This window comes from Sprattus sprattus (assembly GCF_963457725.1).
Source record: "Sprattus sprattus genome assembly, chromosome: 4".
Taxonomy (NCBI): domain Eukaryota; kingdom Metazoa; phylum Chordata; class Actinopteri; order Clupeiformes; family Clupeidae; genus Sprattus; species Sprattus sprattus.
In genome coordinates this window covers 44,405,716-44,419,105 of record NC_137923.1, presented here as the reverse complement: position 1 = coordinate 44,419,105, position 13,390 = coordinate 44,405,716, and the positions used below count along the sequence as shown (strand labels likewise).

The following is a 13,390-nucleotide window of genomic DNA, read 5'->3' as shown; positions in this document are numbered from 1 at the left end:
GATTGCAGTGCACTTTGCCTTGTTTATGAAAATGATAGGCTATAGATAATGTTCATTATCTGACATTCATATTGTGACATGTAACAGATAATTTCTTTGTGACATTTTTAGAATCATCTAGCATGTTGATGATTGTTGTAGGTAAAGAGTCAAAAATGTCCAGACCAGTTAGATGGGTAAACCAGTAAACCATTGATAGGTGAGAGGTTGGTGTGTGTTTCAATCATTTGCGATCATATTCATATATCATAATCAAATGGTTTACTTGGAATTCTGTATCCATCGAAATGGCTCTGTGGTAGGCTGTCCCATAGACATACATACACTAACCCATGTATATGTCCTACTAGAAACCGAAGACCTCACATGACGGAAGTTAAGTCGGTGGTGAAAAAGAACCATTTTGGTGTTTTGACCTCATTCACCGGAAGTGTCGAGAAACAGAGTCGAGCTGCCCCACAAGAGGGAAAAAAATTGAAAAAAAAATTGAGGGAAAAAAACGGCGAATCTGAGGGTTCGGGCGGATTTGGACGAAGTTTCCGAACTGTCCCGGCCCGAGGGAGACCCAGGGTTGAGAGGGAGTCACCATCACCGGTAATTAACGTACAGTAACGACTAAATTGTTAATTATTTCTCATAATTTCAGCAACTCACACGAGTGCTTCTCCCCTGTCTCGCCAGCCGGAAGTCTGCACGAAGCTGCGTCTCGCACAGGGGCATTGGCGTCGACGTTTTTTTTCTCTGTTCGTTTTTTTATCCGCGAGTTTTTTTTTCTCTTTTTTTATTTTCACAGTGAGACTAACGGGAGAGGGATGCAGGCATGGGGACATTATTGTTTTCTAGCGGAAGTTTATATGTGCATGGTTTTCACTCTGTAATGTACAGTAGGCTGTTAGCTAACAAAAGACAAAATTAATGGAGGCAAGCTAGCTAGTCTGTTGAGCTCAAATATCATTTTGAATGGATTGTTTCTTGTTTTTGCTAGCTAGCTGTTTTGCTAGCTATAAAATAATAAGGCGAGCAACGTTGTTGCAACAAACGATACAAACAATAAAAACAGATGAAATATCGTTTGGTATAGATCGAAATGTATAACCAAGAAAGTAATTAAAAAATGAACTGCACCATCCTAACTTGAATTCTTCTTTGGCTGGCTAGGTAACCTTGGCTAACTTGATACAACTTAGAACTATTTTTTTCACATATCGCTAACCTGGGCAGTTCTGCAGATTTGGCGAGCACATAATGCATTGCACACTTTCATTAACATTTGTCTGATTTATATATCATAACATCCACATAGCAGTGTTTGTCGCAGGCTAGCTCGATCGTTAGCTTTTGTTTTGGAGAGCTATTAATAGTAATAGCTGGCCATCCAGCCATCTAGCGAGCGACTGAAAGCAAAGGGGCGTAGCTGGCGGTGTCTGACATGTGTGATGTGAAAATTTGTATGTCGAATTTCACCGGAGAGTGTCTCACAGTACGCTCTGTTCTCTCGTTACTTAACATAACAAATTCACTCTCAAGAAACTATAGCTACGCAATAATTGGAACATCACAGTAACATTTCTGTGTTTAGACTGTCCCAAATGCTTTGGCGTTATTTCGGTCGCTTGTACATCTATCCAGTTAGTCAATGACCGCGTTCCATTATTTGTGTTGGCAGTGGAAAGACGGGAGAACTGCCGCTCATCTTTTCGCGGTGAAAAGACTTGCGGGATGCATGCCTAAGATGTCTTGCACGTGGGAGTAAGCATGGCATTGACATAAAACAAACAAAGCTACGAGGCAAAAGGTCCGTTTCATATGGCAAGTATAGGGTCACCCAATACGCAAACACTTCAGAACGTGACCAAACCAACAGACTGACAGACAGACCTTGCACAGTTCATGCCAGTGGCATCATGAATTTGTACGTCGGCACAAATTCTTTTGCAGGACCGTTGTCTTGCCTGAGCAATTAGGCGCTAGTGCCCAGGCCGAATCCTGGGCACACGGAACCAAATCTGGCAAGGCAAGGTCTGGTTTTCGACTGTCGGAGCGACGCACGGCGGCTGGGTGTTTACTAGTATGTTGCTTTTCAATTGCAGAAATAATGGAAGATTCCCATTTCAACTCATCATACTTTTGGTCTCCCGTTCCCACAATGCAAGGACAGGTAGACACCTTATTATTGGACTCTCTTGTACTGTACATGGCTGTGCCTCTAAACGAAGACACCATGCTTAAAAAAAACAAATAAAAAGTAATGACTGAGTTTGCGCCTTATCAGGCTGCGATGGCTGATCCTGAATTGGCTGTTCTAGAGCTTGGTGTTCACAGCCCTGCAGAAAATAATCTCCTCTGCTCATTCTCCCCTCCTTCTCATCAATCCATCCATATCACTCATCCATCTTCTCCTATTCTTCATCATCTCTTATCTCTATCATCATTCCTCTCTTCTTACCTTCCCTCCTCTTTTTCCTCATCCCCCCCCCCCTTCCCCTCAAATTCCCTTGGCTTTGCCCTTTCTCTTCAACCCCCTGCCATCACTCCTGCCCCTTCTTTCCACACCATTCCCTTCACAGATTGAGAACGCCATGTTCCTGAACAAGATGAAGGAGCAGCTTGGCCCGGACAAGGCTGGCACATTCCCGCACTCTTCGTCCTCCCACTACCCTGCCGCTGTGCTCACCGTGCCTGGCTCCGTCTCCATGGACGCAGGTGCCGTAGGGCGGGGCCCCAAGCAAGAAGGGGGTGGTGGCTCCCACATGGCTGCGGTGGGGGCGCACCTGCACCCGCCCCACACCTCGCAGAACATCACCGTGGTGCCGATGCCCTCCACCGGCATCATGACGGCAGGTTTGTTTAAGTTCATGTTTATTTCCTGGCCATATGTGCTTCCTCTCTTCATACACTCACCCACTCTGTCATCGTAGCCTCCTTCTGCATTTTATTTAGTGTGATTTATTTACTCATGGGGTTTAGCATCTGTTTGCTTGTTAAAGTGTGTCACTCCGACTTTACAACCAGCCAAAATATGCTGCCAGTTTCTATTGACTGCATTCAGCCAGCCTTAAATGAGCATACCATCTCCGACCACATCAAGTATGTGGTCTGGTGGGCGTGTTCGAACCCTTGGCATGTGGCGATTGGTTGTGGAGCTGGTGATGTCACACACAGTGCCATGCTGCGTGCTCTTCAGGTCACGGTCTGTCTCTCTCTCTCAGCGGGGCTAGTGATCACCACTCCCCAGGGCACGCTGGTCTCCCCTTCTGCCTCGTCCCAATCTTTTGTTTCTGGATCCCCCGCCACTACCATGATAGTGTCCACACTGCACCCCTCAAATGCAGGTAAACACTACCCCATATCCCCACCCACCCAAACCCAAAAAAGAACCACTTTCCTTCACCTACGCACTGATACCCCCCCCCCCCCCCCCCCCCCCCCCTCCTCTCCCAACCTCCAGCCGCTCGCTCTGCACCTCAGCCTGAGTACAGGCAGACCAAATGTGTAAACATACATACACACACGCACGCAGTAGGTTGTGACCACAGACACCCATATACTCATTCAAATGAATTTAATTTGATAGTATATCCAGCCAGTGCGGTGCAGTACAATTATGATATCTTATTTTTATGGAAAGGACCTAAGGATAGAGAGTGAGAGCGAAAAAGGAGGAAAAGAAAGCAAGCTAAACAGAGCAGACAGAGTGTTATATCCATTAAAGGAGATGTCAGAGGTTCTAGTTTAGCAGTTGTTTTTCCAAGAGCAAAAATAGCTGACATGGAATGCTGGTTTTCTCTCTCCCTGGGCGGGTAGATGGATCTCCTTCCTTCTATGTTCCACACTGCTTCTAACACTTGCTCTAGTCAATATCCTCATGTACCCACATTAATCTCCCAGTGTCTTTTTCAGCTCATTTAGGAACAGAATCCCTGTGACCCAATTTACTCAGGCTCTCTCACATACACACACACACACACACACACACACGTAGATATACTTACCATTTAGACTCGTACACATACACACAGGCATGCTGATGCTTCTGCTAACCCCCTGCGTAACTTGCTTAAGGCCATAGCTAACACCCTTTGTGCTCACTGGGGCACCTCATGTTGGAAGACGACGAAGAAAAAGAGGGATGAAAGAATGAATTCATTGATGGAGGGAGGGAGGGAGAACTCTGTGTGTTGAGTGTGTTCTACTCTTTTCTCGGTTTCCATTAGAGACCAGCCGGCCCTCCTCCCTCTACTTCCACAGCCAGTGTGAGTAGACTGACCCCTTACCCTCTGACCCCTCGTCAGCACCAGTACAGCTGCACAACAGCCAATTCCACCTGTAACGAGCACACAGCTGATCTGGAAATAGTTGGTCATTGGCTCCTACAGTCCGATACACACGCAGCACAAGTTGGTCATTGGCTCCTACAGTCCAACACACGGAGCACAAGTTGGTCATTGGCTCCTACAGTCCGTTACACACGCAGCACAAGTTGGTCATTGGCTCCTACAGTCCGTTACACACGGAGCACAAGTTGGTCATTGGCTCCTACAGTCCAACACACGCAGCACAAGTTGGTCATTGGCTCCTACAGTCCAATACACACGCAAACTAATTGTAATGATAAAAGGCAATACGACGTCACCGATTATGTTTACTGATTTATTTGAAAAGTTGCATCTTGAAAACATGAAAACAAGCAGGCAAAACAGTGTTGTGTAAAGGAACACCTATTTTCTTGTATCAGGGAAGTCATTATATTGAATTGCTTTAAGGTGGTACTCTGAAGTGTTCCCTCTATGTTGGCCAATAAATGGGCTCAGTCCAATCAGTGCCGTTCTCATGTTTGCAGATTCACCCTACTGTGACGAGAAGGGAAGGGGGGGGGGAAAGTAATTGATACAATAGGTCATATGTAGTCCTTATATAAATGTATGATATAATAAATACTGTTTAATTTTCTAATATAAAATATTTGTACTTTAAATTACTTGATTGATCGATTTAAAATAATGTGTAAAGGTACAATTACACAGAAGAAATGTATTGAGTTCCTAATGACCGTGTTCCCTTATGTACAAAGATGGTCGGGTACCTGTAGAAAACGGATAAGCACCCCTAGACATGATTTAATTGGAAGATTAGGATCAAATCATGAGAAAAAGGGTTTGACAAAGGCTGGCGTGGATTTCTTTGTGGTTTTATAGTTTCTAGATGTTTGCATTCCATGAGACATTCAGCAGCATGGGAAGTGTTTGCACACATTGAACAAAGAAAGCATCTTGACTGAACATGGAGGAATTTAGAATGTCAATTATGTTAGGGCCTAAGCACACAAGCAAGCCAGATCAGAATTAATTTTAATAGTGACAGAGCTATGCTGTATACTCCATCATTCCTTTGTTAAATAATCTCAAGGTCTCATTATCAGTTACAGAACAATTTGTGACTAGCAGATACAAAATAGCAGAGATTAAAAATAGCCTGGATCACTTTACTGTCTCTACCTGGGGGTTTATTAAAGAAGTCATCTCCTCTGAGCCACTGCAGCCAATTCTTTGTGTTGTGAAGGAGCAAAATAATGAGAAGGAGCCGGGTTGCGTAATTGATGCAACGTGATGCATTATTAAAGGAGCTGCAGCGTAGCATCTGATGATGCTTCTCACTCTGACTGCTCATTATAAATATTTCTCAGCAGATTTTCCATTTAATTCAAAGTTCACAGTTGTTTGATTACATTTTCACAGATTACGTTTGTTGTATGAAATATAACGGTTGTCTTTAATTACTGGTGTAAAGTGTGGTCGTTGGCAAAATGGAATGTATGGTTTCTTACCATTTATTAAAACTGATGAGCTTCATTTTGTACACTCATAATTTCATCTCATATCTGTGTATCCGAGGGAAGTATTCTGCGGACACTTGGGAAATGCAGTCCTTCGTTGTGATCCTGTTCCTATCCAATTTCCTGTGTCTTTTCTCCCTCCCTCTTTTATTACTTTATTTCCCAGATAAGAAAGAGAATGGCAGCATCCCCCCAGCTGTCGTCATGCCAACCCCCTCAAAACGAGGAAGGAAGAAGAAATCCATGCTATCCCGAGAGGGTCCAGTCCACACGCTGCCAACAGGAAGTGATGCATTGATCCTCGCCCACCTTGCAGCTGGGGGTCAGGTGAGTCTTATAGTAGAAGGTTGGTGGAATTGCATCTTTAAATTAAAAAAAAAAAAAATTAAACTTATATGACAAAATAGAGGGTTGGTAACTTTTTGTTACAAAAAGTAAGGAAATGTCCACTCGTTCTGGAATTAGAGCGGGTTTAGTTGTAGATGGGAGACATTTGTGCTAATAATGTGACACTGCAACGGTAAAGCTTTGAAACTCTATTGCAGTACCTCCAAGAGTCTCTCTCTGATTATTCATACAGCACCACGGAGCTGACCCCTATGACCTCTCCAATGACGAAGATGATCATGCTAACAAAGATGGGAACAAATCTTACAGGTTTGCCTATTTGTTTACTTGAAATGCCAATTGTAGCATGTTACGCCCCCCTGGTGGCTCGGAGTAGGATGCAACATAAAGGCAACAGGTTTGGGCAAGTGAGGGTGCAGTCACACAAAAGTCATGACACAATATGAAGTCAAAAAAGTATTTATTTACAGAAAGCAACACAGGGATCAACAAGGACTGTCAGTTGCACCAAAGAAAAGAACATAACAAAACTCACCACCCTTTGACAGGTGCTTTGCACCCAAAAGTACAGTGAGTGGTGCTCACTCTAACCTAGGGTATTAACAACAAGTAAACGTATGTGTATGGAATATGTAAACCCCGGAGTATCTTACCTATCCTCTTGAGCCTGTGCGCACAACAAAAATAATTATCAAAGACAAAACAAAAGTAGGCTGCTAACAACTAAAGTAATAGAGTTTAAACAAATGTGTTATAACTAAAGACAAATCAATAAACTAGCAAAAAAAAAACAAGCAGTAGCAAACACAAGCAAACACAAGCTATCAGAGCTCCACCAAAGCTCTGCCACAGCTCAACCCAAAAGCAACAACCACTGTTAACAAACACAGGACTATTTAAAGGGGAATGGTTGATGGGAGATCTGGAACAGGTGTGGTGATTTGATGATTGGAACCAGGTGTGCACATCTGTGAAGTAGGTGAATGAAAACAGGAGGGGGAGACAGAACAACAAACCAACAACACAAAACAGAACACAATACATGTAGGCCTATCACATGTATACATACAAGACATACAGACAACTGTACGTAACATAGCCATTGATTCTTTTTTAACAAATCTGATTTTGTCTTAGCTGTAGACTGTAGCTTGAGTTGGTCATTGGCTTGGTGCTTTACAAGCTCCACTAAAAATGTCCTTTAATGTCCTCCCTGAATATCTTCATTTTGTGAAATACCTGTTTCAGTGTCAAGTCGAAACCATTGTTCTCACTTCCTTGTACGTAGCTTCATTCCATCTCTCTCTCCCCCTTACACACACAGGTGTAGGATGTGTGCTGTGACCTTCTTCAACAAGTCGGACATGCAGATCCATGCCAAGTCTCACACAGAGGCCAAGCCACACAAGTGCCCCCACTGCTCCAAATCCTTCGCCAACTCCAGCTACCTGGCCCAGCACATCCGCATCCACACCGGGGCCAAGCCCTACACCTGCTCCTACTGCCAGAAAACGTTCAGGCAGCTCAGTCACTTACAGCAGCACACACGGTACTTAGACACACTCGCCACACCCAGTGCTCACCAGGAGTGTGTGTGTGTTTGTTTGACAGGAAACGTGTGTACCTGTGTGTGCTCTTTAATATTTATGCTTGTTGGCATGTTTTTCTGGAAATGTCAGTTTTGCTCTACTTGTCCAGCTTTTCTGTTCTGATTTCCCACAGGTTTTTTTTTGCAGTTGTTTTCCTCTTTCCTCCCTCTCTCTCTCTCTCTCTCTCTCTCTCTCTCTCTCTCTCTCTCTCTCTCTCTTTGCACTTCCCCTCCCCCTCCCTGCTCTGATACACTCACACTCTCACGTGTGGCCAGGTTGAGTCATGACTCAAGAGCTGGTCGAACATTGTTGGTGAGCCACCTCAGAGAAGCACTCAGTGTCTCTGATCTCCATTCTCCATCTACTGTCTACCTGTAGGCCACGTAACATGCAGACAGTTCATTGCTCAAACTCTTCTGTCTCACTTCTTTTTCCTTGTGTAATACGGCATTTGGTTCCCCTTTTGTCTATCTCTGCCTTTTCGCCTACCCTCATCACGATGCTAGCGGCTCCTGTAGAAACAGCACTTTGATTTCAACAGCTCCGTTGACCAGCTGGTCTATCAAGTCAAGTCAAATTTATTTATAAAGCACATTTAAAAACAGCTCACGCTGACCAAGTGCTGTACAATTAAATCACAATAAAATAAAATATCAAAACAAATAGAAAACAGAAACAAAAATTAATATCTGACTGCTGTTTACTTAGCTAGCAAGCTGTCTACTTTGTGGGTAGTAAGCGTGCTAGTGGTAGATAATGTCAGTTGCCTAGCAGCGGCTCAAATCACCTCAGACTTTTTTGTGGTTATAATAATGGAGTACAATGAACAATACCTTTCTCTAACTTATAATGAAAACTAAGCGGGGGGGAAAAAGCCGAAAAAAATTTGTTCGTGTACGAACATGGCCATCTACTGAATTTTTTGTACACTGACAGACCAGCCCACCAGTATAACGTCTCACAACGGCGTACAACCTTAAATCAGTCTTAAAACTCCACACTCTTATCCCTAATGCAATCCTATTTAGTGTCATGCACATGCCTTCTGTCTTTTCCATTCTGTTTCTCACAGATCTCTTCTGCCTCATGCATGCCTGTCATCCGTCTGAATGCCTCATCTTTGCGTCGCACACCTGTCTGCTCTTATCTTCTCTCGAGTTCAAGATGTCCTGGAAGTGATGTCTGTCACTCATCTTTGTTTCTGCTCATGATCTATAATCCTCTTGTTTTCTCTGTCTTTCTGATGATCCTCCTGCTTGTGCAGGCCTCAGTTTCAGTTCCATTCATGCCCTCTCATGTCTGAAGATACCGTGTGCACATGCTTTCTTTAGTTTGACATCTTGTGAACAACTTGTGTAGATTCGAGGTATCACCCTTGTGCACAACAAAAGAAAGTATGAAGTTTTATGTTCCATATGTCGTTTATCATTACTTGCCTTAACCCTTAAATCTTTTTTTCTCCTCTCGGTCTCTTATCTTTCTTTTCGTTCTGTCTGATTTGTAGTGAATGATCCTTTTGTTTGTTCTTTCTTCAACTCCATCCTGTATCTTTTTCTTTTTCCTGCCATTTCCATTAGGAGAGTGAGAGGTGGCTCATCTTAAATCCCCATCAGTAACACAGACACAGTAAGAAGCACATTACTATGGGAGAGCATAGGAAGTAAAAGAGCTGGAGAATGAAAGAGAGAGAGAAAAAAACAAGAGAGAGACAAAGAGATAAAAACATACTGATTGCACCTGGTGTTTGTTAATGTGCTGCGTTTCGCAACTCAGACACAGACAAGAAATCACAGATTCCCCTTATCTTTTTTCCCCCCCTCCCCCTTGTGATTATTTTCTTCTAATACCCAGGTCATCGTTGATCTTATAAATATATCTCTCTCTCTGTGTTTTGTTCTCTCTCCCTCTTCCCATCTCCCTCCCCTCCCTTTGGTAGAAACCACACAGAGGCCAAGCCACACAAGTGCCCCCACTGCTCCAAATCCTTCGCCAACTCCAGCTACCTGGCCCAGCACATCCGCATCCACACCGGGGCAAAGCCCTACACCTGCTCCTACTGCCAGAAATCGTTCAGGCAGCTCAGTCACTTACAGCAGCACCACAGGTAACCGGCAGGGACAGCTAGCGCCCCAAACTCTGAAGCCACTCCGCCCCCCTCCAGCCCCTCTGCCACCCGCTCCCCTCTTCTGCACTCTCTCGCCCACTCTCTCTCTCTCTTCTAACTCTCTTTTATTGCTATGTCGCCTTTCTCTGTGAGTTTGTTATTGATTGTGTATGGGGAAATGAGTGAAGTCGGTGAAAGGGATGCTAGGAATTGTAGTTGAAAGCTCTCTTCTCCCCCCTCCCTCCCAGGATCCACACGGGTGATAGGCCGTACAAGTGCGTCCACCCAGGCTGTGAGAAGTCCTTCACTCAGCTCTCCAACCTGCAGGCAAGGCCACCACACATTACAGCTACAAAAAAAACTGTACTCAGGCTAGGCTGACAGTCTGCAACCCATTCCACACGGCGTTCCTTAAACTACAGTTTACAACACTGTTAGCACAGCTATATACCAGGTAAAACTACTGTCATCCCTGATACTACTGATGAAGAGAAAACTCAACATTGTGATGATGATGAAGTGTGTAGTAAGTCATCTTGCAATATCAAATGTGGGGAAACAGCTGATGCCAGGCAAGGTAGAATAAGCAGGGGCCTGAAATGTAGTACTTCATCAGGCATAACCCTTGGTTTTGAAAGGTGCATTAGAAAAGAAAAATGTTTTCTCACATTACTTCTCTCTCTGCAACTCCGCCACAGTCCCACCGCCGGCAGCACAACAAGGATAAGCCGTACAAGTGCCACAACTGTAATCGGGGTTACACGGACGCGGCCAGCCTGGAGGTGCACCTGTCGACGCACACGGTCAAACACGCCAAGCTCTACTCCTGCGGCCTGTGTAATCGCGCCTACACCTCGGTATGCCAGCCAATCAGCCTTCTCCCTCACACGAACCACACCACCGTGTCTGCCTTGTTCAGACTTCAGTGAGGCCTAGATGTTATTTTCAGTAGTTTCTTTTCAGAGATTTTCTGGTGCAGACGTTAATACATGTTTCTGTGTCCCTCTTCCAGTAGCCTTGCTAGCAATATGCTACAGGACAACACACCAATTTCAGTCTGTAAGTTTTGAGGTGCTAAAACAAGTTAGTGAAGAGAGACCGTAGTTCATCCCTCCGGTAGCAGAACAGAATTATTTCAATCTGTAGCCTCATACCAATAGGTATAGTTCCTTGTCATAGGTTCCTATGTGTGAAGTATGTTGTTCTGTATTTCATCCTGCTCAGTACTCTCTAGTAATCCCTGTATGATGTGCTGCCCTCTCCATATAAGTACTTTAGTTAGTCTAGAAAGTTTGCAGCCAAATAATAATTGTGACGTCTACTTTTGCGGTTTTGTGAGGTTGATTTCATGTTGATTAGGCTTGTCATGTTTTGCCTGTGTTTGCAAGTCCCTGGGTCCTAAATTGGAAAAAAAATATTAAGTAGTCTCACAATGCACTTTGAATATGATGCAAACAGTGACCCCAAATATTCAACCTAACCAAAAATGTATTTTCTAAAATGTGTACTGTATGATGTAGTGTTTCTACACAAATAATTGATAACCTAATAATGTTACATTTGAATGCTTTTAAAATGCCTATCAGATGTTAAATGACATGGTTGGGTGTGGGTGCTTCCAGGCACAGAGGAATATTCAAATTGAGTCGAGCAAATTTACCACCGTTTTGCCCCCACCCCCCTCTAAAGGAAAATAGGTTCCATACAGTATACTGCTGTTGGGAGATATGATGAGCTCCTTTAGTTGCTTTTATTAAAGTATATAACCTTTTTGCAGAACTTAAACAATGGTAACTGACATTGGCAGTTTGTAAGAAGAAATTGCAGTCTTTGCTTTTAAGAAGTTCAGGCTCTGGTTTTGTGGCTCCTAACCCCCGTCTCCCCCTTCCTCTCCACTCCTCCACAGGAGACGTACCTGATGAAGCACATGCGCAAGCACAATCCCGACCCCCTGACTGTGGCGGCAGCCGTGGCTGCCCAGCAGGCTCAGGGCCAGACCCCAGGCACGGGCCGGGGTAGGGGGCGCGGTAGAGGGGGTGCGGCAGCGGCGGCTGCAGCTGCTAGGGCGGCCGCAGCTGCGGCAGCGGCAAGTGGGCCCGGAGGCGCCCAGGCGCCCAACGCACCCAACTCCAACCCCCCCAGCAGCTACGCATCGAGCGAGGGCCTCCCCTGCCCCTTCGACCTGCACCAGTACAAGACGGTGTCGGCTGGGGAGATCCAGTACAAGCCGGTGAGCGTGGCCGACCTGTCGACCCACAAAGACCTCTGCCTCACCGTCTCCACCTCTGCCATCCAGGTGGAGCACATGAACTCATAGACTAAACTGAGGGATGGAGGGAAGGGTTGCTGGTGGGGGAGGTGGTTGGAAGGACTAAAACACGAACAAAAAGACAAAACTACACTGCCTTGGGCTGAATAAAGAGGTGACAGACTGGAGCCCAAAATATAAGGAGTTGGGAGAGCGATCGACAGATTAAGATGGGAAGGGAGTGAAGGAGTGGAGAAGAGGAGAGAGGAGTGGGCACGGAGCAATTGCAAGCTGTATGGGTCAGGGGGGTGGGGTGGGAGACGGAGTGGTGGCACTTAGAAAACTTTTTATTACCCGTTTTCTGTTTCTCGTTGTCTTCATTTTTATGTCCTTTATCATATGTGTGTATTTTTCTAATGTCTGTGTGTGAACGAATGAGCGAAAGAGTATATATGTGTATGTGCGTGTCTTTGGAAGGCCGAGAGGAACTTCGAGCAATGAGTATGGGTGATGGAGGAAGAAATTGGTGTGGTGGAATGTATGGCAACATCGGAACAGAGCATTATGAGTTGTTGTTTTTATTTTTAAAGGAAAAGCAACGTGGTTGAATATTTCATTGTTCTTCCCCTTATGATGCAAGGGGTTGATGTGAGAGAGGACATAATGGTGATATATGTTAACAGTGGCTTGGCTGCAAGGTACTATTTACTATTTTATTTTTTACTTTTAATACCAACTTATAACATACATCATTATTGTTATGCAAGCAAAATCATTTATCCTTGTTATCAATTTGCCATTACTGTAATCTTGTACATATACTGCATAGAAAAGATGTTTTTTCATTCAAAAAGGGAAGGACTGTCTCTCTGCCTCTGTAAAACAAACTGATGAAAAAGGAGGGAGAAAAAACATTAACAAAACCTGACAATGACATAGTAATAACCAAATACAGAATCATCTATTTCTATCCCAGCCAATCAGAAACCTCCTCACTGCCCGGTTTAGAGCAGTCAGCTGACTGGTTGGTTTTGTTCATGTATAATCCTTGTGGTAATTTCATTATGTGTCTTTTGGAATAACACAGTTCTCAATATTCTTATTAATGTTATTACTGTTGCTCTCTGACTAGTATTAACGACTCCTCTGCTGAATTTGCTGTATAGACCACACATCATTAAAAGGACAAGAAAAAACAAGAGTGCGCTTTTGGCCTACTTATTAAGAGCTGGGGTCTCAAGGTGATCTCTGATTGATGTTAATGTTTG

The 13,390-nt window shown here is 44.3% G+C and overlaps 1 protein-coding gene across 3 annotated transcripts; it reads left to right on the top strand.

Annotated features, from left to right (window-relative positions):
- The first annotated feature begins 493 nt into the window (after positions 1-493).
- znf384a (zinc finger protein 384 a) lies at positions 494-13,303 on the top strand. Of its 3 annotated transcripts, XM_080837132.1 has the most exons (12): positions 494-594; positions 2,091-2,158; positions 2,568-2,841; positions 3,210-3,332; positions 4,215-4,253; positions 6,000-6,160; positions 6,414-6,490; positions 7,506-7,730; positions 9,707-9,874; positions 10,123-10,201; positions 10,573-10,731; positions 11,781-13,303. In XM_080837132.1, the coding sequence occupies exons 2-12, from the start codon at positions 2,096-2,098 to the stop codon at positions 12,189-12,191; spliced, it is 1,779 nt and encodes a 592-aa protein (XP_080693258.1). In that variant the 5' UTR covers positions 494-594; positions 2,091-2,095; the 3' UTR covers positions 12,192-13,303. The 3 variants fall into 3 exon arrangements, with proteins under 3 accessions (XP_080693258.1, XP_080693259.1, XP_080693260.1); XM_080837133.1 differs by lacking the exon at positions 3,210-3,332; XM_080837134.1 differs by lacking the exon at positions 9,707-9,874.
- The last annotated feature ends 87 nt before the right edge of the window (positions 13,304-13,390 follow it).

Bases quoted from the DNA above. Each gene is read 5' to 3' on its own strand.
- znf384a (XM_080837132.1), top strand. From the start codon at position 2,096: ATGGAAGATTCCCATTTCAACTCATCATACTTTTGGTCTCCCGTTCCC. The intron at 6,161-6,413 runs GTGAGTCTTATA...TTATTCATACAG, and splicing joins ACCTTGCAGCTGGGGGTCAG to CACCACGGAGCTGACCCCTA. The intron at 10,202-10,572 runs GCAAGGCCACCA...ACTCCGCCACAG, and splicing joins CTCAGCTCTCCAACCTGCAG to TCCCACCGCCGGCAGCACAA.